The sequence below is a fragment of the Emydura macquarii genome, unplaced genomic scaffold (genome assembly GCF_026122565.2).
Source record: "Emydura macquarii macquarii isolate MOO-44397 ecotype Brisbane River unplaced genomic scaffold, CSIRO-AGI_Emac_v2 contig_1876, whole genome shotgun sequence".
In the NCBI taxonomy this organism is placed as follows: Eukaryota; Metazoa; Chordata; order Testudines; family Chelidae; genus Emydura; species Emydura macquarii.
In genome coordinates this window covers 5,841,891-5,866,050 of record NW_027132013.1, presented here as the reverse complement: position 1 = coordinate 5,866,050, position 24,160 = coordinate 5,841,891, and the positions used below count along the sequence as shown (strand labels likewise).

At 41.2% G+C, this 24,160-nt stretch overlaps 1 protein-coding gene across 3 annotated transcripts in view; it reads left to right on the top strand.

Annotated features, from left to right (window-relative positions):
* Positions 1-18,867, top strand: part of PAMR1 (peptidase domain containing associated with muscle regeneration 1) — a 48,324-nt gene extending 29,457 nt beyond the window's left edge. For 2 of the 3 annotated variants that reach the window (XM_067558103.1, XM_067558104.1), the window contains 5 exons: positions 10,897-11,109; positions 13,040-13,106; positions 14,840-15,072; positions 16,168-16,460; positions 17,850-18,867. In XM_067558103.1, coding sequence (XP_067414204.1) covers positions 10,897-11,109; positions 13,040-13,106; positions 14,840-15,072; positions 16,168-16,460; positions 17,850-18,386 — 1,343 coding nt within the window. In that variant the 3' untranslated portion in view covers positions 18,387-18,867. Of the gene's footprint in view, positions 1-7,914; positions 8,086-10,896; positions 11,110-13,039; positions 13,107-14,839; positions 15,073-16,167; positions 16,461-17,849 lie in introns of all 3 variants that reach the window. The other variant, XM_067558102.1, reaches the window with a different exon arrangement.
* The last annotated feature ends 5,293 nt before the right edge of the window (positions 18,868-24,160 follow it).

Here is a 24,160-nt window from a genome sequence, read left to right as displayed (position 1 = left end):
GAACAATATGGATGTCTATTTTTAAACATTTCTTTTATTTTTATCAATTGAAATTTTCACAATTGTGGGCTATTATGGGGGTGGTGGTGTTTCATACAACAATAATTTAATGATGGTAGAACTTGAAATTAAAAAAGCTAAAGCTTTTTATAACCAATGAAACACAAAATTGTCAACAGCCTATGTCAAAATATGCAAAGTAAATAGTCTTACATCAATTGCTAATAATTTCTCAAAAATCATTTTTCTTACTTTGCCTATCTGTAAATTTAGATTGATGGAAATATTTTTTCATTGGTTTGTGTGCATACACTGAAATCTTCCATTGTTGTATGCAGCGTAATTGTAGCCATGTGGGTCCCAGGATATTAGAGAGACAATATGGGAGAGGTGGTATCTTTTATTGGACCAACTTTCCAATAGAAGAGAGTACCTCACTCACCTTGTCTCTATGGTGAAATAGACATTTATCAATAAAAAGCTAATCTTTCCAAGATGATTTATTTGTCTGTATTTTTTTTCTATTTGGGGGCACTTGTTTTAGGGAAATCATTTCTAGCCTTCCATGTGCAGCCCCCTTGATGCACTGTATAGAAATGTCTTCCTTGCTAAATCACCTTCTCCTTAGCAGCACAAAGACCAGTTGCTTTATTTAAAAATAAAACTCTTTTTTTCTCTATCCAAAACCTAAAGCCAACAAAATCCAATAGGTTAAATATTCAAGGGGCATCAAAGATGATTCTCAGGGACCTTGTCCAGCACCGAACACATAAACATATAGCATATGCTCACACACAAACACCCATATAGAGGTTTTTCCTTCAAATCTTCTCTGATTAAGAGGGATTATATCCTCCAAAGCAAATTGGCTTTCAGCAGGCCATTCTTGCAGTAGGAGAATCGATTCCACATATTAAAAGTTGTTATCTGTTGTTGTTATTAAAGTTGCCGCCCTGACTGCAATCAGTCATTTACATCCATCTCCTGCTATCGATGGGAGTCAGACTGTGGGAACAAATCCTGGCTTGTGTTGCCAGCATGAAACTTTCTAACCAGCCACTGTAGCTAATGTATGATGGTTGTGCGATTCAGGGAGAGGGGGAAGGAGAGATTAGCTTCCTTACAATGACATACTCGACAGTGACTTTAATCATCTATCCACATATGCTTCCTCTGAGAGCAGCAGTGCAGGATGTTGTATATTCTCCAGGCAGTGAGCACCAGGGGGGAGAAGGAGCCTGTTATGCTGCAGTCCTTACAAGATCAGGCCCTATGTCAGCAGCGTCATCCATGTGTATGTGTGGACAGATGTTTTCCCTCCTTCTACAGTTTACACATTCTCTCAGATTGTGGGCCAGTTAGTGTTACATAGACATTGCCATGTGTAGGGAAAAGTGCAGAGCCACAGTGCGCCAGGAAAGATGGAAAGTTGGTGGGCTCTCTCTCACCCTTGGAGGGAACCGGTGTCATTTCCAACCAGCCCCAGGCCATTTCAGCCCTTATTTCAAGACACAATGCATTGATCAAATACAAACCCTCATGAGTAGAACCAAACAAAGCAATTCTCTTGATCAGTGTGTGCTACAGTCCACAGAAACCTTTCCCCTTCCCTGTCTCAGCTGCAGAAAGATCACACACACACCCTTTCTTAAATCCCCTACTGGATCATATGACAAGCAAGTAGCCCTCAACCCTTTCCTGGCTGTTTTCCCCAGTCACACAATGATCATCACTCAGGAAGGCCACTTAAGTCCTCCCCACCAACACACCTCTGCGGGAGCCAGAAACTTTCTGATCCCTGTGAATGCAGATTAGAGAGAGAAGGAATACATTTTTTGTTTCACATGGAGTTTCAGAACTCAAGGAGCAAGAGCAGAGAACAAATACCATGAAAAATGCAATTGACAATGAATACTGTAATGGTATGAAAAGGTAGATAATTATGGGGCTTTGTGAAGTGCATCTCAGTGCTCTATGATAACTGCTAAGCAGCTCAGTGGAGTCACTCTTGAACCATGTGTCTGCATCTCCATGCACCATCCACCCAGGAGAGCAAGTCTGCTACAGTAGCAGTTGGGACTAGCTCATACATTGAGCTGAAGGTACATTTATTTTACATTGAATTAAGTTCCTCATTTTTCTGAGAGAGGCAGTGTCAGAGGAAGCAGCGTGGTCTGGTGGATAGAGGTACGAGGAAACCTGATTTTGGTTCCTTGCTCTGCCACCGACTCACTGGTTGACTTTTGGGCAAGTCATCTAATCACTTCGTGCCTGAGTTTCCCCAACAACAAAATGGGGGTGATGATAGCTACCCATTTTTGTAAAGATCTTTGAGATGTATGGATGATTAATGCCAAATATTATTATTCTAACTAACTCTATTCAGTCAGTAGTTTAATAATCTTGCCCTCAAAACAAAAGTTGAAACAGAAAAAGTAAAAGGTGATCAACTCAGAGCCTCAGGGGCCAAATCCAGTCTATTTTGATTTCACATTATTTATTTCAATGGAGTTGTACATATGCAGGGGCTCTATCTCTGTAAATGGCATTGAGCTACATTAAGTACATGCAGGCAGAGCTGGTCGGGAATTTTCAATTGGAGTGATTTTCTGACAGAAAATACACTTTCAGCAAACATGAAATTTGCCCAATTTTGCAGAAAATGTTTCATTTTCTGTTGGAAAATGGTTCCCAGCTCCATGGCTCCCTCACTCCTCAGTAGCCTGCCTGGAAGGCCACTTGTTAGCTTGGCCTCCCTGGCTCCTGGAGCAGTCTGTCAGGTGGATTGCCCCGACCCAGCCCTTTCTAGTTCCCCAGCCTGCCTCTCCACCCCAGGGTCTGCTGGGGGCTCTGCGCAGTTCAGGAAGCTTCAGCAACATTTCGAAAGGATCCAAATGAAATGTCAGAATTCCCATTTGGTGGAAAATTTAAAAAAATCCCCTAATGTTTCATTGCGTTTCAGAATGACTTTTTTTTTTTTTTAATTTGGAATTTCTTGCGGAATGGGAATTCTGGTTTCCTGCTGAATCTAAGGGCACATCTTTGCTAGCTCCTGTATATGAACTTCGTTGAATGGGCCACTAACAAATGATGTTCCAGGTGGAGTCTGTAGGCCTCTCTTCAGATGCAGAACAAGTACAAGAGGAGCAACAGCAATTTCTCCCCATACTGCCCACTGCCAATAAATCTCAGTCTTAACCTCAGGGGCTGCACCTAGCAGGGGTGAGAAGAGAGCTCAGTCTCCATGGCCCATTCAGTTCATTTCTTGACTTCCCAGCTGACATTGCTGACACACGTTATGCAAAAGCAATACTGCAAGTTAATAGAACAACCTTCCCTGAAGGCAGTTGGATAGATGCAATATGCTATCCATGTTAGAACGAAGTCAGACTAGAAACCAAACTCTGACTTGGGACTGTGTGGCCAGATCAACTTCTTTAGCAGCAGCATCATTAAAAAGCCGAACACAAGCAATTTAAAAACATATAAACAAAAAATATGTATAGGCCCTAATGTGCCAGATTTTAGGAGGATGGACTGGAAGTGCGAGCCTTGCATTAGGACCAGTGATGATAAATCAGATATTATCTGGGCATGCAATCTATTATTGAATAGGAGATGCATTATTTAGATATAACATATTGCATGTATATTATACACCTCCAGCAATAGCTGAAAGATACTGAAGGGAGAAAAAGTGCAGCTGATCCAGTTTCTCCCATTGCAGCTTATGAGCATGAAAACCATTTCTAAATGACAGGTAATTCAGAACTGAGGAATGTCTCCCAAAAGCAATTGAAGAAGGAGGAGGAATCTGCACTGTATTATTTATGATGGAACATCTGACTTTAAAAACATTTGTTCATTTATTTTAGTTTTCCTTTGAATGAAAAAAAAATCAGTCCAACAGGGAACAGTTTTAATATATTTCACATGAGAAAGAAATCTTTTTCCTTTTCCAGGATGTATCAGTAGGAGACAAAGGAGGGTGATATTAAGTTTTATTACACAGTCCATGGATGTGTTACACAAACAATTGTGACATCTGCTTTTTTGTTAGAACATCTCTTTAACAACTGTGTCCGCATTTCTGCTAGAGAGGCCTGCAGCCTTCCTACCTTTTGCTTTTACCTTTTCAACTCTCATAAGCTATATAAGTCAGACTGGGTCCATGCTTGCCTTGGATACTGCAGTAATGAGGATCATGCAAGTATCTAGGATAGATTGGCTGTGAAATGTCCAAGGAAGAGATGTTGCAAAACAAAGAGAAATTAAAGATGGGAAAGATCTATTAGCTAGTCTAGTCCATTTGCCCTAAGTAATTACTAGCCATCCTTGGTCTTTTCAGACTTCAGATTCTTGTAGGCTATTAGCCATTGCTAAGCCAAGGTATATATGCTCAGCTCTTAACCTTTCTCACGAGCAAATCCCACACCATTTATGTCTCTGAGCTCCCTCCAGTTTCTTGATTTCTATCTAGCAATGAGGTGCCCAGAACAAATGTAGTTATCCAAGGCATGTTCACACTAGTGCCACGTGGAGAGGGATTATTTTCAGCTTCAAGACATGATGCCTCAGTGTTTATATAGCTGTAGATAGCATTGACTTTTGTGGTATGGTTGCATTGAAAACTAGTGTTTAATTTGCTGCCCATTACCATCTTGCATTAATAATTGCCTCCCAGAATCTCTAAGGTTCAATTAGTCCATCTGCTGGGTTACAGGTGGGTGTTCTCCTCTATTCTCAGAGGAGAAGGCATTGGCCTACTCAGAAGAGTCTGAAAGTCCTAGGCACCTTAGGGCTATTGCTTCAGTTGCTTGCAGAGTTGTCTCAATCTGTCATCCTTTCGAGGTAAATAAACGGCAGTGGTTTATAGATATTCTTCTGACTGAGTCCTTAAAAAGCAAGGTCCTATTGGGTCTGGGTGGGCATTAAAGCTCCCAGGGTACTTTACAGAGAGATTCTGCTTGTGTCTGGTAAAAGTTTCTCCTACCCCCTACACTAGTGTTGCCACCAACTGGTGCTGCATCTACATAGCTTGCAAAAGTGCTTTGGGAGGAAAGGCAAGGAGATGTTATAGTCCGAAAAGCTTGGCAGTGATTGCCAGGGTATATGGCTGAATAGGGGACATTGCATTGATCCCAAGTTGCTCCCTTAGACTTAGGAGTAGGATAAGAACTGTTGATGCCTGTGCTTGACTCAGGGAGAAAGTCCTACACCCATAGCTTTCCAAGACAGTTTTTTCCTTCTTCTGGTCCCCTGTAGCCATATAATGCTACATCTGAGCACTACATGAAAGCCGTAACTACTTAAAAATCCCCAAAGCTGTGAAGCTGGAATCACAGTTCAATTTATAATCACTTGTTTCAGAGAGAGGACCTGATCCTCAGCAGCTGGCAGGTTCGGGCCCATCTTGCTTCAGTGTGAGAGTCTGATTTAAAATCAGCTCTCCAACAGAGATCGGTAGCAAAGAAGAATTATAAACAGAATGAGGTGCAGATGGCTGGACATTTTGCTGGATTGCATGGCATGGGGTTAGGCATGAATGACATCTCCTTTCACAAAGTATTCCACTATTCTTTTTCAAAACTTTTGAGAAATAGCTGCACAGACCACTGGAGAGGCTGGATGTATCCTGAAAGGAACTGAGAATGTTGAAAGGCTTTAACAAAATACCGCAGACAAGGGAGACTGTCCTAAAACTCAACTGCACTTACTGTACAATCTGAGGGAGATGAGAATCAATCAGGTTCATGAACCTGACAGGCAGCCATCCAGATAATGAAAGGAAAGAAACATATGAAGCACACAAGGTGATACGATTTCTTTCAGGATCATCAATGGAGATTTCATTGCAAAAAGTGGCCAAGAGGTGAAAAGGATAAGGGTGCAATGGAGCTGTTTAAAATACACTAGGAAATAAGGATGAAAGGGAAGACAAGCTGAAAGGAACAAAACAACACAGAAACTCAAAAGGGTAAAGGATGTTATAAGGGTAACTTTATTACAACTGCCAGTCCAGATAGTATAGAAGACAATGCAGGACTCAACTACAATAGAGCAATCCGATGAATGCACCGAGAAACAAAATCTGATTAGTTTGATGAGAACAAAAATTAATTTCCAAAATGATCCAAGGAGAAAACAAAAGGATTGACTAATTCTGTTCTTACAGTGGCATAGGTCAAAGAACAGGACAGTGAGATAAATGTTTGAAAGAATGTTGTGTCAGGAAGGAACAGACACATAGCAGATAAAAGTATAGGTAACAAAAGGCATATCTTTATTAATAATACTCAGCCATTATCTGATGAGAGCCCTGTAGAGACATTAGCTAATCCTCACGCTATTTCTGTGCAGAAGGCAATTTTATTATTCTCATCTGAGAGATATAGAAAGCAAAGTAATTTACCAAGAGCCAACCATGAGTCAGCTGTCAAACTAAGATTAGTACTCAGGACTTCCAACCCTGTGCTCATTCCTCTAGGCCACAGTGTCTTTATTAAATTAACCCAGTGCACAGGTGGAATTTAGCTCATAATTATGATGTTGGGTGTTGGACCAAGAGAGTGGAACTGAACTGTTAAAGAGATGAACAAAGCTAAGACGATCACCAGACTGGAAACCAATGTACAGGTCTAGAAACTAAAGATCTTCATCATTTACAATATCAAGCAAGAAAGATACATGGAGTCTGTGGATATTCTCCCAGAAAAAGGTATAACAGCTGGACAAAGATTCTCTCAGAATGGACCCTGAAGTTTGGGAAGCACAATTTAAGATGATGAAATAAACTGCAAAGCTGATATGGGATATTGGTTAGGACTACCAGAGATGCAGAAAGCCATATGTAGGAGAGTAAGAGTGATTTTGAGAGTGTTTCACAGATATTTATAGTGCTTTTTCCCTTTTTTTAATATATGGCAGTTGACAAGTCTGTTACTTTATATTTAGAGAGGAAAATTAGGAGCATGATGGAATAAATTAGCATTCAGAGAAAGACATGAAGAGCAACTGAGAATAAAGAGACCATACCTGGGCCAACAAAATATGTTTAGAGATTTTAAAATAGCTAGAAAAAAATGTTTGAACAGTATGATGAATATAGTTCCCCTCTTCTCTCTTCCCTTTACATATATAAAGCCATCAAATAGGAACCATAGTGAATTGTAGAATAGGGCCTATGAAAGAGAGAGAATTTTGTGTTCTCTATTATGCTCTTAGAGACATTCTTCCTTAATGTGATTAAGCTACCAGCCAACCAGCATACAGAGGGTGCCATGTCCTGAATATTTACTATCTGCAATAGTTACATTTACCATGGATTTTTCAGTATATCCCAATATAGAAAATACTGTGGAAATGGTAAATATTACATGATGGTAAATGACACGATCCGTTTTTAATGGTCATTGATAGGCCTCGCAAAACACAGCTGAGCATGCTTTTGTACATGAGTGAGAAATATGAAGGAGGATGTGAGAATTGAAACAATAATTTTAAAGAATTTAAAAACAGGGGTTTCAAGGCTTTAAATTATATTTAGCATTGCTCTGTCGACCAGACCTGGTACTTCATTCAAGACCCCTATTAAGATGGAGGGAGCTTTGAATAGGGACAGTTTTAACAAGGCCTCAGTCCTGCAAACATTAAGGTATGTGCTTAATTTAGCACACAAGTCATCACATTGAACTGAATGGTACCACTCACACCATGAAAGTTAAGAATGTGCATAAGTGTTTGTAGGATCAGGCCCTAACTGATTTTTCGAAGAACTGCAGGTAGCTGGTCTTGTAATTTTGACTCCTGTGCCCATTTTTAATCTTTTTTTTTAACGTTCTACATAAAGAATCATCCTAACACAGTCCTGTTTTTGTAATAAAGTGGATTTTTTTGAAATATCTGAACTGTCAGTGGTGATGTGTAGGACTCCAGGTGCTCCTGCTCATGGTATTGTGGAAGGAGATGACTTTAAATACGGGGCCCAGGTTTACTTCAAGTGCAACGCAGGTTACAGCTTAAAAGGCAGCCGTGTTACCTACTGTCAGCTTGATGGGAGTTGGTCAACACGTCATCCCGAATGTGGTAAGGTTGCTTTAAGTTTTGATTTTTATCATGCCTAAGCCATTATATTGTCATTAAGCAAGCTACTGGGATTTAAAAATTGGACTGTCCAAATCTCACTTGGAATTTGGCACAGCTGTGACTTAACACACTGTTCTTTCATCTTGTGCATCAATGAATGGCAAAAGAGGCCCATATTTGTGCATCAATGAATGGCCATTTCCAGCACTACTGTGCATCTAATGTTTCTTCTGAAGAGGTTTGTTGCGCTCTGTGGCAGTGATTAAGTGCCTTATTGGGTGGAGGTCAGAGTAATGTGGTGACAGGACAGTCATGCTGGAGCACAATCAGAAACGCTCTTGGCTAACGTTGCCTTGCTAGAATGAGGGCAAATCTTCAATCTGCCATTGAAGATCCGAATCCTTCCTTTCCACCCACCTAGCCAAACAGTCTCATATATATTTCTTCTTCCAGAAGGATGCTTCTGTTTCATTTGTTTTCCACCGGGCATCTTTTATTCCCAGGTTCCAGAATCCTTTGCACTGGTTGCAGCAGGGCTTTTAAAAAGGTGCCGAGGCAAAAAATGCAAAATATTCTGGGGGAATGTTTGGGAACTTCTTTATAAGAGCTCTTGGAGGTCAGCGAGCACAATTAAGGACATCCTTTTGGATGGATAGAAATTCTCCAATTAAACTACATGTTTTGGAGTTGGGTTTGTGAGTAACTTCAGTATCCTTACAATATGATGATATTTGCTGCAGCTCTTTAGCCTATAACTTGGTCTGCCCCTAGCCTTGACTATTATTGAATCTATCTACGTTGTAAGAAGTGTGTTCTTCCCAGGTGGCTTCTCGTTCTGTTTGATCCTTCAGATAAATCATAGCCCTGTACTTAGCATATGCCACTGTCTGACACCATAGAAATTATAGTGCTGTCACAAAGTCAGTGCTATGCAGGATCAGATAGGAGGAGGAGGAGGAGGTCCTTTTCCAAGTGGAGACAGTTAGCTTACTTGGTTCAGAGAAGTTCAGGTACTTCTGAAAATACGAGGGGTCTACTAACCACTCGATGCAACCGTACTGGATGGTACAATGGAAAATAGTATACAAAAAAAGGCTCCTTGGAATGATTTCCTGGCATTGCTCAACAAGGATAGACTGAGGTAATGCGGTTTCTGCCAGCCCTACCTTTCTTTCCTATAGGGATGACAGACCAGATGGCAGCCTTGGGGACCCAGAGTGCCTGTAGGCAGGTCAAGTAATCATTGAGTAACTACAGACAGACACTTCAGTTATCTTAATTCTCCATCTCCATTTTGGTGACTTTCTGTGAGATCACATGGTGATGGGAGGGGTATTTTAAGACATGACCATCTGCAATGTGCTTGCCACAAGCTCCTGTGAAGGCAATGAAATTAATCTGTGATATGTGAACAGAAGTAAAGCAAGGGGGAGAACCATGGAACTAAACTAAAAGCAGACATACAGCTTCCTTCCTTTCTCTCTCTCCTGGGCCTGAGGAAGCTCAGCTCCTCCTTCTCCTGCCTCTTCAATATGGTTCTGATTCAGCAAAGCACATATGCACATGCCTAATTTTAAGCAAGTGCTCAAGTCCATCTCTATTCAGCAGAGCACTCATGCACATGCTTAACTTTAATCAGATGCCTTAATCTCATTTAAATCAATGTAAAAAGAATGTACTTAAGCGCTGTGCAGAATAGGGATGGATTTAAGCATGTGTTTAAGGTTAGTCACATGATGAAGTGCTTTGTTGAGTCACGACCTGTCTGGCAAAATGAAGACTCAGGCCCCAGTTCAGGAAAACAGATGGAAGTTGCATTGTCCTCATCTGTGATGAAAAAGACCATGTTAATTTTAGTCTCATGAGAAAAGCAGGGGGAAAAAGTCAATGATTGCCAATGGGAAAAGGATAACATTGATGGGAAATACTCCTTTTATTTTAGAGCTTCTAAACAGGTAACACAAACAGCAGAGAGCTGAAAAAGTTTAGGGTAGGGAAAATTATCAGTGTCACATTAAGGAATATTTTCAACTAGTTTTAAGCCACAAAAAAACAATAAATGGTAGTAAAGGGGAGGGGGCAGGGAGAAAACAAATAAAGGGAAAAGAAAAATGGGGAGGGGAAAGAGGGATTGAAGAAGAAAATAAATTTTTGTTTTGTTTTGTTTTTTAAATACAGACAGAAGCTAATGTGAATAAGAATGTTTTCATGTTTGTTCTTTATTTCAGTGAATATCTCTTTTCTTTACATTTCAGTATTTCCCTGCATTGTTAAAATCTCTGTTAGAGAGAAAAGAAAAGAAACTGAATATAAACAAAAGTGAACCTAAGTAATCTAGTTTCATTATCCAAACCCAGTGAAATGCAGAAAGTAAATAAAACAGGAAAAATGATGCAAAAGACCCTGATCCTGCAAAGATTTATGTAAATATTTAATTTTATGCGCTGTAAGCAGTCCCGTAGAAGTCAATGGAACAACTCACTGCATGTAAAGTTAAGCTTACGCCTAACGTTTTACAGAACCGAGGCCTAAATTAGATTTTTAGAATAGTTTTCGATTCAAAGGCTTTCAGCTTTTAAAAAACCTAAGGTGCTGGTAGCAGTATGGTTATTATTTCTAGTATAAGACTTCTACATCGACATTGTCTCTTTAATATTTGTTTCTGACTGATCCTGGCATCACATTGAGTTTTAAAAAGCAGGTTTAAATTAGGTATAGTTTGTGTAGCACTGTCTGCATGAAATGTCAAATGATCTGCTGCTCAAAGTTAATGCTTTGTGAAAAATGTTTACTATTTTTTGCCATTGTTAGTGCTACAAGAAAAAAACTGCTCAGACCCTGGTGGCCCATTCAATGGCTACAGAAGAGTGGTGGAAGATACTGGGCTAATGAATGGATTCTATGCAAAAATCGGCACAGTCATTGCTTTCTTTTGTAACAACTCCTATGTTCTTACTGGTAATGAGCGGAGGACCTGCCAAGACAATGGACAGTGGTCAGGGAAACAGCCAATCTGCATAAAAGGTAGTTTTCAGTCTCTTTGCTACAGCTCATAGAAACTGATAGGTTTTACCTGGAGTTTGTTGTATATATTATTTTCTGGCTAAACTATCTACTTTCTAAATACCTTCAGTAAAAGTTTGTGAAATGGCACAATCAGTTTGGCACCTGATACTGAAGTTGATAGTCTGCCACCTCTCTGGCTGCTGAACTCAGCCAGGGAAGATGCTAGTGATTCCAGCAAATGTTTCTTCCTTAAAAAAACAATAGGAAATTATCTCATTTTCCCCGACATCTTTGTTCTCCCTACTCTCAGATTGGAATCAGAGCTGGGTAGGGTCAGTGACTCAAAGAAGACCCCCGAGGAACTGGAAAATGAAGAAAGGATTATTCTGTATAAGGAATTATTAGACTTGCTGTCACAGGGTCCACTTTGCAATCAGGATAAGTCAACAGGACTCATCCCAATAGTAAGGGTTTGCAAGATGAAGCTTGCAGTTTGCAGCCTTTCAAGACTTGGTTCAGCAAGCACTTACGCATGTTCTTAATCCATCTGTATTCAGCAAAGCATGTGTTTAAGTGCTCCATTGAATCAGGGTCTAATAAAAGTGTGATGGGAACCCATGACAAGAGGAAGCAACTTGTTTTGGGAACTGTCTAAAGATTTCCCAAAGAGAGAGAATTTTGTAATACATATTAACAGATTTTTGTTAACCAAAATGAAATTATTTATCCATTTGGGGGCTTGTTCTGTATTTTAAGGTTTAAACACACTCCCTACACATTGTGTCAAGTACTTCATTGGTAAAAAGTACCTTTTCCCTCTAACCCTTTTGACTGATGTTAACTTTAACAATTACCCAAGGTTTAACATATGATATTAATCACAAATGCAACTAAGTATTGTAGAATGCCACAGTGTATGACTTCTCAAACATACAGATGAACCACATCCAACAGGAATCCTTCAGTCCATCCACTTTACTAAAGGGAAAGAGATCTTGGCACAACCAGCTGAATTATTAAGGCCCCACCAAATATCTATTTTACCCCAAAATAATTATGATATACATAATTTAAAGTCCTGGGATTCCCCCTTCTGTTATTTTAGGCAAATTCGAGCCAATTTGTTATGCTCATTTGAATTAAGCCCCTCTCAGAAGGGTGTACAAGCTAACAGGTTGGCAGCTGTCTGTAACATTCTGTTGCTTTCATGCCATGTGTCCAATCATCTGGATTATCCATGTGTGCCTAGGCAGATGGTGATTGGAAAGTTTAGGTGTATAATTCAGTTTTAGCAAAAGTTCACTCAGATTGCAGATAATAAGGTGTGGTGTTTTAATTATTGCTCTGCAAAAGCATTTCTCTCTCTATGGTTAAAACTGTACACCTGCCTAAGACAGAAGAACCCAGATATTACAAGGACATGTACATTACAAATGGGATAGATAGATGAGTAACAGAAAAAAGTTTTTTTAGGGGCAGAAAAAGAGCTGGGATCCCCAGCTAGCCTTTTATGGTATATCACATTCTTGGTAGACATTGAAAAGAGTTTCTCTCTCTCTCTAACTCTTTTCAATGTCTACCAAGAATGTGATATAGCAGATCTATCTATCTATCTATTTAAATATTTAAAACTATTCATTTATTTAGACATTTTTAACAGGTTTACAAATCCTTGTCATATAAATATCAGAGACAAAACAATAATCATTCCAACAGTGAGCATTCGTTTAGAGAAACATACAGTAATATAATCATCAGATCTCTCTCTAACAGGAGTAACAGGGGTGTTACTGAATATATCTTAATGAATATAACTGTGTCTACTTATTGCCTCTTCTCTTAATCCACTCCATTGTTGCTAGTGACAGGAAAGGTGGACAGGTCTCTGAACCATAACATTTGAGCTCTGAACATGGAAAAGGATTGTGCAACATTGTATTTTTTCTAGCCTGCAGAGAGCCAAAGATCTCTGACCTGGTGAGACAGAAAGTGCTTCCAATGCAGGTTCAGTCAAGGTGAGATTGTAATGCCTCAATTTAAAGAAAATTGTTGTTTATCCCCCCTCTGGGATGCAGTCAGAATCAGGGTTGTGAGCTGTAACAGACAGCAAGAGTTGCTCAGGGATTCCTTGGGGCTAGTGATGGTGTAGTGTTCTACAACTTGGGTCTGTGGGGTCTTACTGAAGAAACTGGTGGCGAGGGGAGAAGGCATCCTAGTGTGGTTGTTGCAGTAAGCTCCATCACCCAAAGAGATGCGACATGATGTGTAAGAAGATAGGTGCAATAGGGATGGGGAAAGCTTAGTCAGCAAAGAATCAGAGGCTGCCCTGGACTTTTGCTCATTTCTCAGAAAGAACCCAACCCAAATCTGTCAGGGGATTCTACAATGTTCAGATGAATGTTTTTATAATAATTATTACTTTTTGGTTTTGTGCCCCTCTGCATGCTAATCTGGTATATTTTTAGAGGCAGTGCAAAAATCACCAGTGTCTTCAATCTTCCCTCCCACCTCTGAAAGATTCACATTGCTTAACACACACGCTACTAAGAAACCTATTTGGCCCTCATCACCATAGTATCTGGGTATCTCACACTCATTAATTGAGCATGACCTCCTCCCAATCATTGTGTAGTACGAAAGAGGCAGAGAGAAGAGAAAGTGATTTATCCACTGTTACACAGAAAGTTGGCAGCTGAAGAGGAAACTCAACAAAGGCCTCAAAAGTCCTAACCTAGTGCCCTATCAACTGGACCATCCTTCTTATCTGGCCTGCTTCTTGCTTAAAGAAAAGAAATTGACTTTACTGCCACTGCTCTCAGCTCTAGGACCTTGGCCTTGAGAAGTGTCACATGTAGTCTCACAGTTTCCACATACATAGGACAATCTGTCTCTCTGAGACCATAAGGGATATATACTAAAGTACCATGAGAAAAATCTATTCCCCAGGCATTTCTGGTCTGACTGGCTGCAAGAGGTAGAAGAAATCTCACTGGAAACTCATTTCCTGTCCATTTTTGCAGATTTCAATAGGTTTCCCCACAAGGAACCAGACCTTCATGTACTTACACATGCTTTTCTTACAAAGAACATGTAGTCCTCATGAATGAAGGATTTAAAATATTAGCCTTGTGAAGTTCATTGTATACATTCAGAATGGTTAATTTCATTTTAGGGCACATTTAAACTTTTTAAAAATAGGTCCCATATTTAATCAAATCAGTGCAATTCCTAAACTAAATTTTAGTGATTGTGCAATTATATATTCTCTCTGGCATGGTAATTATGTCTGTTAATTGCTAAATCAAGCTACTTTATCAACATGGTTTAGTCTGAATCTGTTCCCAATACTGCATATTATAATGGTCACTGGAGAAAAGAATGAGACAACTCCTCTCCAGTGAAAATTAATTATAGTGACACCTAGTTCTAGTATAATTTTTCCATTTAAAAAATGCAGCATCATGATGATGATAACATGCACTATTGTCCATTCCCGAAGTATTCCTATGTAACTGGAGACACTCCAGAAAAAGTAAACATAAAAACCACCCCCCATCTATATAAAGGCTGAGCTGCAAATGGGAATACTGCTAAAATATGTTGGAGAGCTTTTTGCCTTATGCTTTCAGCAAATGAGCAAAGCCCTTATGTTTTTAAATGGTGCTTAACACAGCTGGTGATAAAGCAATGATCATGATAGTTTTTTGTCATATTATTATTTCCCCATGTTTTTTGTGTGGTGAAACAGGGAGACGCCTTTGCATCAACTCTACTCTTCTGCATTCAGCAAACAGAAGCTCGAAATATATCCAACCAAGAAGCCAATGCTGCCCTTTGGAGACCTGCCTCCAGGGTACCAGCATTTGCACACTCAGCTTCAATATGACTGCATTTCTCCCTTCTATCGCCGCCTGGGAAGCAGCAGGAGGACCTGTCTGAAGACAGGAAAATGGAGTGGGCGGGCTCCCTCATGCGTTCCAAGTGAGTTGTTAAGGAGAAAAGAAATACACATCTCTTTGGGGGGCATGTATTCAACTTAGATAATTGGAGATTCCTAACAGTGTAAGCTGTCAGCCTGTGCTCCCAAATGCGAGAGGAGCAATGACACTGGGAAGATAGATGACTTTTTCTACCCATCAGCCGAACTTCTGTAGATGGCACCAAATGAGGAGTCAAGCTTTCAGTTTTGTAATTTGCCAGCAGACTTTTTAATCATCTAGTTGAGCAATAGACATATCCAACTTTGCCTATGATTTGGAAACATTTTCCTATTATTCACATTTTCCTGCACCACTTACAGCAAATGCAGTTTTTCACTTGTCTCTACGCTTTGGCAGATAACTTACAAATGCATCAGACCAAAAGCAATAAAGCGGGAAGTAGTGAACTTTTAAGAGGCTACTCTCATTACTTGATCCTGCTGCGGGTGGGCCTATTTTGCAAAGTTCTTAGTCCAGAGTTTGGGGCTATGCCGATCTAGGGATTTGGGACAGCCCACTATTGACATTGGATCTGAACTTTACAGTTGGCCCTAACAAAAGTTCAGAGGGCTTTGGATCTAGGTTTTTGGTTTGGGCTCATCTCGAATATCTAGAAAACAATTTTTCAGTCTTTAGTTACATAAAGCCCATTTCTACGAGATGACCCACTTCTGGTCAATTCTTGTGTGTTTGCTTAAGATGGGCTTTAGGGTATTGTTGGCTTTAATGAAATTTTTGCACAGCTGTGGTGTAGTCCTGATTCTTTCATATTTCATATAGTTATATTGTTATAAGGCAGTCTTAAAAAATTGTTATGGAAAATTCCTAGCCCAGATGCAAAACTAGCCTTCCCACCTTTTACCAGAAATTCCAATAAGAATGAAAAAACTCGGAATATTTTATTCACCCTTTAAAATAAAAATTTTCAAGGAGTTTTTGCAAGGCTGATCTAGGGTTTAACTGGTAAAATTTTTTCCTGATGCCAACCAATAAAGTTTGGTACCCTAAGGCACTCCATAGTCGGGGATTAGGAAGTGGAAACATTCAGATTTTTGGGGAAAAAGAATCACCTCATCCTAGGTTCATATTTTCACAGTCTGTGGAAAAACGGAAAACATCACTCTTCAAAAGACTTCATCTATCAGATGGTCCTGGCAAGCAGCCATCTATCGGAAAGCCAATGGGGTAAAGGAGGTCAGCCTCCGGAAGGGGACATGGATCCTGATCTGCAGCGGAGCCCTGGTGAATGAACGCACTGTGGTGGTGGCAGCTCACTGTGTCACTGACTTGGGGAAGATCACTGTCCTCAAGGCAGCGGAACTCAAAGTGGTCCTGGGGAAATTCTACAGGGATGACGACCGAAACGAAAAGACCATTCAGAACTTACGGGTGAGTAAGGTACTCAGATGGGAGTGGAATGTGCTGACAGACATACAGACCCTGACTATCCCCTGGGGTCCATCTTACATGAAGAGAAAAAAGCCCATTCTTAGGAATATATATATTATATATTTTTACATACTTTTGTTTTGATATTCCTGGAACTTGAAGTCACATGTTCATTGATAGATCTGTTATGATATGAGTAGGGGCAACGGTAATACTGCAAACTTCCCCGCACATCATCCCACTAATGTCCATCACTCCTGACATATGGGGATGAATAGAATAGTTCAGCCTCTCTAGCCCATTAAATCATTGGCTTGATTGAGATTGCCAAAAAAAGGCATGCCAGCCAATGGCAACTGGTGATTGTGCTTTTGGTGAGGGAGTCACATGTCCACTGAGCTTGATCTGTGATCAGGAACTCCTTTTACATTTCAGCACCAGCTCCGAACAACTCCAAACTTTGAAGAACTTTGGATCTGACTCCAGATCCAAAGATAATAGTTCATGCCCAGTTCTCATCAAAGTAATTTGATGAGATAATTGATTTTCCAAGCTAATCTGGGCAGACTAATGGTTTCATATCAAGGTCCGGAGAAACTCAGCGGTTTTGACTGTGCTTTTCTTTTTGATTTTTGAGTTCATTAATACGTTCTCTTCAGTAGGATACAGTTATTTTGTTTCTTATTTTATATTCAACTTTCTGCTTCATTTTGTTACCTAACCCCCCCATCTCTGATCCTCCAGACTATTTTACTTCTCTTGATGAGAATGTCTCTCCCTATTCATCTTCTGCTGCTTGGACTTTTCTTCTGACAGCATCTTATCAGTCCAATAAGGGATAAAGGATTAGGTTCTAAAGTTATATATGATTTTACAATGCATTAACTCTTTCTTTTGGGGTGAGTTATTGGAAGAAACTCAATAAGATATATTTTAGTTTAGCTGTAGGACGCAGTTATATTTCTGCAGACTGAAGGTGACATGCAGTAAGTCATTGCCCACTAAAAAGACGGCAAAGTTTTCTCAATAAAAGGTGAAGCTATTTGACATATCATTTCCCCTCCCCCCTCCAATCTCATTGCAATTTTAAAATGGGCCCATTTTGCTGAAACAGTGATTGCCTTTCATTTTTTCTTGTTTTGCTGTCAGTAAAAATTGATTTGGTCTCATGCAAAAGCTGTCTTTGAAACACCGCACTTGAGTTGTTCGCAGGTTTTTTTACTTGAAAAGAGCCATTTGACTGATCTGCATGGACAAGGAATCTTTGAAGGGTGTAAAATCATCTAAAATGAAATGTGAAAATATCATGGAAAAATTGTGACTGATTTCACTGTTCAATTGTCTATCACTATTAATTCAGTAAATTTCCCCTCTCTGGTTCCTTCCTAGATTTCTGCCATCTTAGTGCATCCAAATTATGACCCCATATTGCTTGATTCTGACATGGCCATTGTAAAACTCCTTGACAAAGCCAAAATCAGCAGCCATGTTCAACCCATTTGCCTGGCATCTGCTCAGGATTTGGACCCATCAACAGAGGATTTAAAAATAGTGATTACTGGCTGGAAGATACTGGTTGACATTAAGGATCCTAGCTACAAGAATGATACAATCCGCATGGGAGCTGTTCAGATGGTGGACTCGCTGTTGTGTGAGCAGCAGTATGAGGATAATGGAATCCAGGTCATCATCACTGACAGCATGTTCTGCGCCAGGCAGCACCCCACTGCCTTTTCTAATATCTGCCCTGCTGAGACTGGAGGGATTGCAGCCATAACTTTGCCAGGAAAAGCATCTCCTGAGCTAAAATGGCACCTGATGGGATTAGTGAGCTGGGGCTATGATAAAACTTGCAGCCTAGAACTCTACACTGGCTACACAAAAGCAATTCCATTCAAAGACTGGATTGAGAAGAACATGAAATAAAAAGTGTTTCTGGACATGGTCTTGTATAAGATTCATAGTTTCTCTCACAATCTCTACTGCTTTAGGCTTCTCTTCCCACCGATGAGCCACATTTGGATACAGTTAAGGCTGATGCCCTGACTGTTTGTCAGATGCTCCGCTGTTCAGTGAAGCCACTGTACTTACAATACAGGCTCTCCCTGTGTAAGGGGGTTTGACATATCTCAGCCTTCCTGTCTCCCTGGGCAGGAGATGGTGTTCAGGGCCCGAGTCGGACACCCAAAATCAGGACAACCGGTAATGGCTGAATTCAGTCTGTGGTTTATAGTCAGCTGGATAGATGGATCTGTGTGCATTTCACAAAGGAGCTTAGGTTTGAGAGAATTAGGAGGTTGGAAAGCGTAGCCTGAAGTAATTACTATGGATGAGCTTGTTATGGTGTATTCTCTGTATTGCCATAGTACAATGTATTCTTTTCCCCTCTGAGTACTGTATACATTAAACAAACAAAGGTTTGTTTTTAACCTATATACCTGTGTCTGATATCACTTTTGTTCAGAGTCCCTGTCTCCTCTTTTATGTCCTTCTGTCAGTATGATGGGCCTCCTGGCTTAGCGATTACGGGGTTAGGGGAACCCGGTCCTTTCCACTCCACTGGGGTCCAACCCAGAAGTAATCTTGAGCATCATAAGGCAGGTGTCCCCTAATGGTAGTCCACCCGTTGCTCCCCCAGGCCTCTTCCTTCTGCTCTGCCCCCCCTTTGGAACATGTTGTGCCTGGCTGCTGTCCCTTAAGGTCGGGTCTGTGGCTCTTAGCAGAGTAGGGAATCTCAGCTCTATGCAGCAGACCTCCCCCAGGAAAGCCCTCCTGGCATAATGCCTCTGCAGCAGCAAGTGCAGGTCTGCCTCGCACCACATACCATCCTGCTGTGCTGAAGAACTCCCTTTCAGGTCCTCCTCCAACAGGAGTGTGCCCAGCAGGTCCATGGGCAGTGGGACTTCCTAAGCCCAGAGTTGTTCCTGCACCCATAACTCTTCAGTGGGGGGTTTATCCACCACACCACTCCTACCTAAGAGGATATCTTCTGCACTCAGATGCATGGGCATTGCTCTCACTGGGGGTTGTTCATGTGCACTGAAAGGCAAAATTGGCACAAAACCTTAGATTTAAGATGTAAAAAATGGACATCTTTTTTTAATCCAGCCAGCTTTGTTATTGGTCTATACAGAAGTACTATGCCTAGACACACTGGTAAAGTCCTCTTCACAGATGAAAAATCTGAACTATATTTTTAAGAAGCTCTCTCTGTTTGGGGTGTATCCCAGACCTAGTAAGTCCTAGGGAGTGGACCTCTCTAACACATTCTGATTTAATTTACGATCAGTGAAGCCCTTCACTGAATGCTGCAGAGGCAATGGGGTGGCCATGATAAACTAACTAGTCTATTTCCAGCTCTGATTTCTAGGATTCCATGAAAACCTTGTTTAGAAAGGTTTAGCACTAATGGTTTCTCTGCATTTACGGATTTGAAGTTATTAAAATGAAGGCAATTTGTGCTGCAGATAGCAATGTGTAGTTTATTGTGCATTCATTGGCAGAGGGACTCAATGTGTTATGCTTTTGAGTAGTGTTATTTTGATTGGCAATATGCCTAGACAAATGCGTCGCCAAAGTCCAAAAGTTTAAGGGATATGGCCACACCGATTGACTTCTCGTCTCATGTTGCATTTTTCTGTTCCAGTTCACTTCCCATTCAGCCATCTGCCAGCAGACTATGTTTTGCTGACAGGGTGCATATCAAGAAAAAAAGTCTTAATTAAATTTGAAAAATCAGGTCTATTTCATTCTCTCTCTTGGAGGAACTGTTTGCCAGTGAATATATGGGATTTCCTACTCTTACTGTGGAGATTAGATGTGATTAGGTGTTACAGTTTACTGGAGAGGACAGTCTTGCAGTAGGCCAACAGTATCATTGTGAGTTTCTTCGTGAGGCTAGTAACACAGAGTGAAATAAGAGCATGACAAAGGAAGATACTTGTATATTGGAGCATGTTCTATCCAGTGAGAGCTCTTTCATGGCTGAAAAACAGGGGAAGATGAATCTCTCTCTCCTTAATAGTAAAAGTAGCTCACTCCCAAAGCAGAAACAAAGAAGGTCCCAGGCCTGATTTTTCCTCTCACTGATACCACTGTGACACCAATGTAACTGCATTGCCTTCAGCAGAGTTACTGCTGACTTCAACCAGTGTGGGTGAGAGGAGAATCAGAACCCAAGTTCTGCTTTTTTCTGGATATAAACAATGTCCAAATAAAACGTCCTCAGTGCTCTGGAGTCCAAGCAGGACAGCAAAATCTCTTCATGAGTTAAGTCTGGTCTCTACTTCTCATCTCCTCCCTTTTATACCTTTTAGCTGGGCCTAGTAGCGTAATGATCCCCAACCATGTCTGCTCCTTAGCCACTTATATTCTCCCTGTCTAGTTCCAGTCCCTCACAGACCTCATAGGAAAAACAGAAAGGTTGGGCTTTGGCTATATAAGTGGCCCCAACCCAGCTGCCCACTTGCTTCCCAAGAGCCAGATGGGGAATAGCATAATCCATCATACAAGGAGATGTTAGAGAGAGATTCAGCTGAAGGAATTTAGGAAATGAACGTCAGGCTGAATTATATAGCTCCTTGCAGTAAAAATAATTACACCTGTTCACATACATCAAAACTCAATTTCCCTTCATTTTGCAAAGACCCCGAATCTATTCTGAGAAGAGAGGGACATGAAACTCCAACCCAGGCTGAGAGTTTGTCAGAGTCCAGGTCTAGAGTTTTGATCCATTTTGGTCTGCACACACACACACATTCATCACATAGCAACACAGTCCTATTCATACGAACACATGTTTGTGTGTGTGTGTGTGTGTGCGTGTGCATGTACAATCCCGCACATAGATATGTGTACATATACATACACATCCTGATTTATATTCATAGCAATATAAAAAAACCCTGTTAGGTCAGCTATTCTAGAAGGCCAGTGAAGGGCTGTTCCCTTCAGCATTTTCCAGTGTTTTCTGAGCCTAGTTTTAAATATCTTGAGGGAGGGGGCTACTGTGAGTTCCCGTGAGAGACTTTTCCAACAAGACTTCAACTTCTACTTGATCCTGTGGTTGTGATGTCACAGGATGTTAGTAGTTGAAATGATCAAGCTGTCACAGCTCCGGCATTCTGGCCTCATGTACACTCAAAACAGAGGGCGTGGCCTGAGCAAAATGTTAATTAAACACAGAGCTCAGATAATTAACAAAAATAAGGGATGAAAATTCTGATGAACAAGTCAGTATCACAACTCCTTTTTTTTTCACCAGGACCTATTTTTAAAATATCAAACTGGCTCAAACGTCCCTCTTTAAGCAGGTGAGAATCTATGCCATCTGTTAAAGGATGGCTGTGAAATAGCACAACATGGAAGGAACACATTTTCACAAGGGAGAAAGTAGCTATGCATTTTAGAAGGGACATAAAGAGATCCTTATTAAAAGCTAGCCTCTACCCATCCCTACCCTCTAAATCTCTCTCTCTCACTCCGCTGGAGTGACTGGTTCATTGATCTGTCTTCTATTCCTCAGTCTGTTGGGCAAAATGTGATCTAAAGCTTGGCATATGCCTAGCATTTTAGAATTCCTATAAAAGGAGTGGGTTTTCATGGTAGAAAATGGTATTGTGCATAGTGAACATTAACTATAGGATTCAGGGAAAGGAGCCAAATTCATTCCTAATGTAACTTCGTTGACTCCTTGGGCCCTTAAATCTGTATTTAGTGGCTATATCCATCTTAGACACCCGAATGTTCACTTTAGACACGTACAGGCAGATTAGTCACTTGCTTATATTTGAATACCATGTGAGGCAGTGTTGCATTTGTGGCACTCACGGCTCTAAATCAGGATATTCCAGGGTGACTGTGGTAAGAAGGAAATTTGCATATGAATCTGCATGGATAATGTGTCCTCTGAGATGCACCCTTCAATTTTTATATAGAAGTGTGGAAACCAGTCCTATCTAGGGAGGAAGAGCAAGACAGGAATCTGATAAAAATAGCAAACACCTAGCAAAGCATAGCGCCTCTCCTTCACACAGGAAAGGTGGAAAAAAAGCAAAATCTGAGAACCAATTGCCATATACACCTCCCTGATTCCCCACCAGGCTTGGGGGTTGCTCTAACTTGTGCCAGCTGCCAATGGTCCCCATGGCAACATACACCAGCTGGGGATAACTGAAGCACTGCACACTCCAGCCACTCCCTCACTATTGCCTTAACCTCTGCACCATGGACTATGGAGTGGGAGGCACAAGAGCCAGTTACACTGACTGTGACTTCTGGGGGCTCCTCTACTTGGGGGGAACCCCCAGAAGAGTACCTGTGGGTGGCTTCTGCCCCTTTGTACTGCCTAATTAGTGCAAATGAACCAGAAAATCTACCCATAGTGTGAAATTGTGGCTCCTTAACCTTAGTGAAATACTATGTTGGGCCTTCAGGGTAAAAAGATTAGACACACCTGAATTAAGACGCCAAGGCCAAGATCAGCAGCCTCAGCTGAACCTACTCTGATTTACATCAGTTTAGCATCTGCCACAATATATACTAGGAGGAGCTAGCAGCCCTGTCTATAGTTAAGGTTGCCCAGCGCTTTCCATTATAAAACCCTATTTTCAGTTGCTTACAGCTTTGCCAAAATATAACCGTTTAGAAGAGTCTGCCTCAAGCTGAATGTTTTGGGGAAGTTTCAGCAAAACCGGTCAGCCATTTCCAAGAATGAGAGTAGGGAAAAATACATTATGTTGCTTATTTTTTAAAATTCATTCACCTGTTTGGTTGAGAAGCTCTAACATCTCCATGCTTCGGATCAGGGATTTAAAATTTAGCCGGGAGGGAGGGGGTCACCCTCATGTCAAGGATGTGCCATTTGCTGTCCCCATGCTAATTTGCTTTAAGTTGGCCAAGTTATAAATCTCTGGAAAAAAATCTCAGTTTGCACAAGCTCAGTAGAGACTTGCTACAGCTTCCCTGCTAAAAACACCAGAGATTCCATCTGCATTGAGCATGTGCCAGCCCAGGACTGAGCAGGACTTTCTTTGCAGTCGCTGCTCACAGCTGCTGCTGCTGCCATGCCGGGCACAGGAACTGAGAATAGGCAGACCGTCTCTCTTGTGTTTCCAGTGTTCCTCCCTCCTACTGCCTGGGCAACATGGAAGAGGAGGAGTAAGATGACTGACTGATATGGAGAATGGTGAGAAGGGCAGGAACCAGGGGTTGGAGGAGTTGGATGGGAGCAAAGGCGAAGGGGGCAGAAACTAAGCTGGGGGTAGTGGATAGAAGCAGAAGGGGAGGGGACCAAGAGCTTGGGGAGGGCAGGGGTTGGATAAGGTTGGACTGGGGCAGAAGCCATGGGGTAGGGGCTGGGTAGAAGAGAAGAGGGATGAGGAAAGGGACAGGAGTTGGGGCATGATGGGGGTAGATAGGGGGAGGGGTGCAGGAACTGGGGGTGATGGCGTGGATAGGAGCGGGGGGAAAGAACCAGTGAATGGGTAGGAGGACAGGGGACAGGAGCCAGGAGGTAAGGGGTAGAATAGGAGTGGAGAAGGTGGATAGGAAGAGAAGGGACGGGGGCAGGAACTGGATGGGAGGCAGACAGGAGAAAAGGAGGAGACAGAAGCTTGAGGAGGATAAGACAGAAGTGTCTATAACAACTAGAGCATACTCCCCTCCAGAACCTGGAATTGAATGTAGGAGTCCAGAACCTT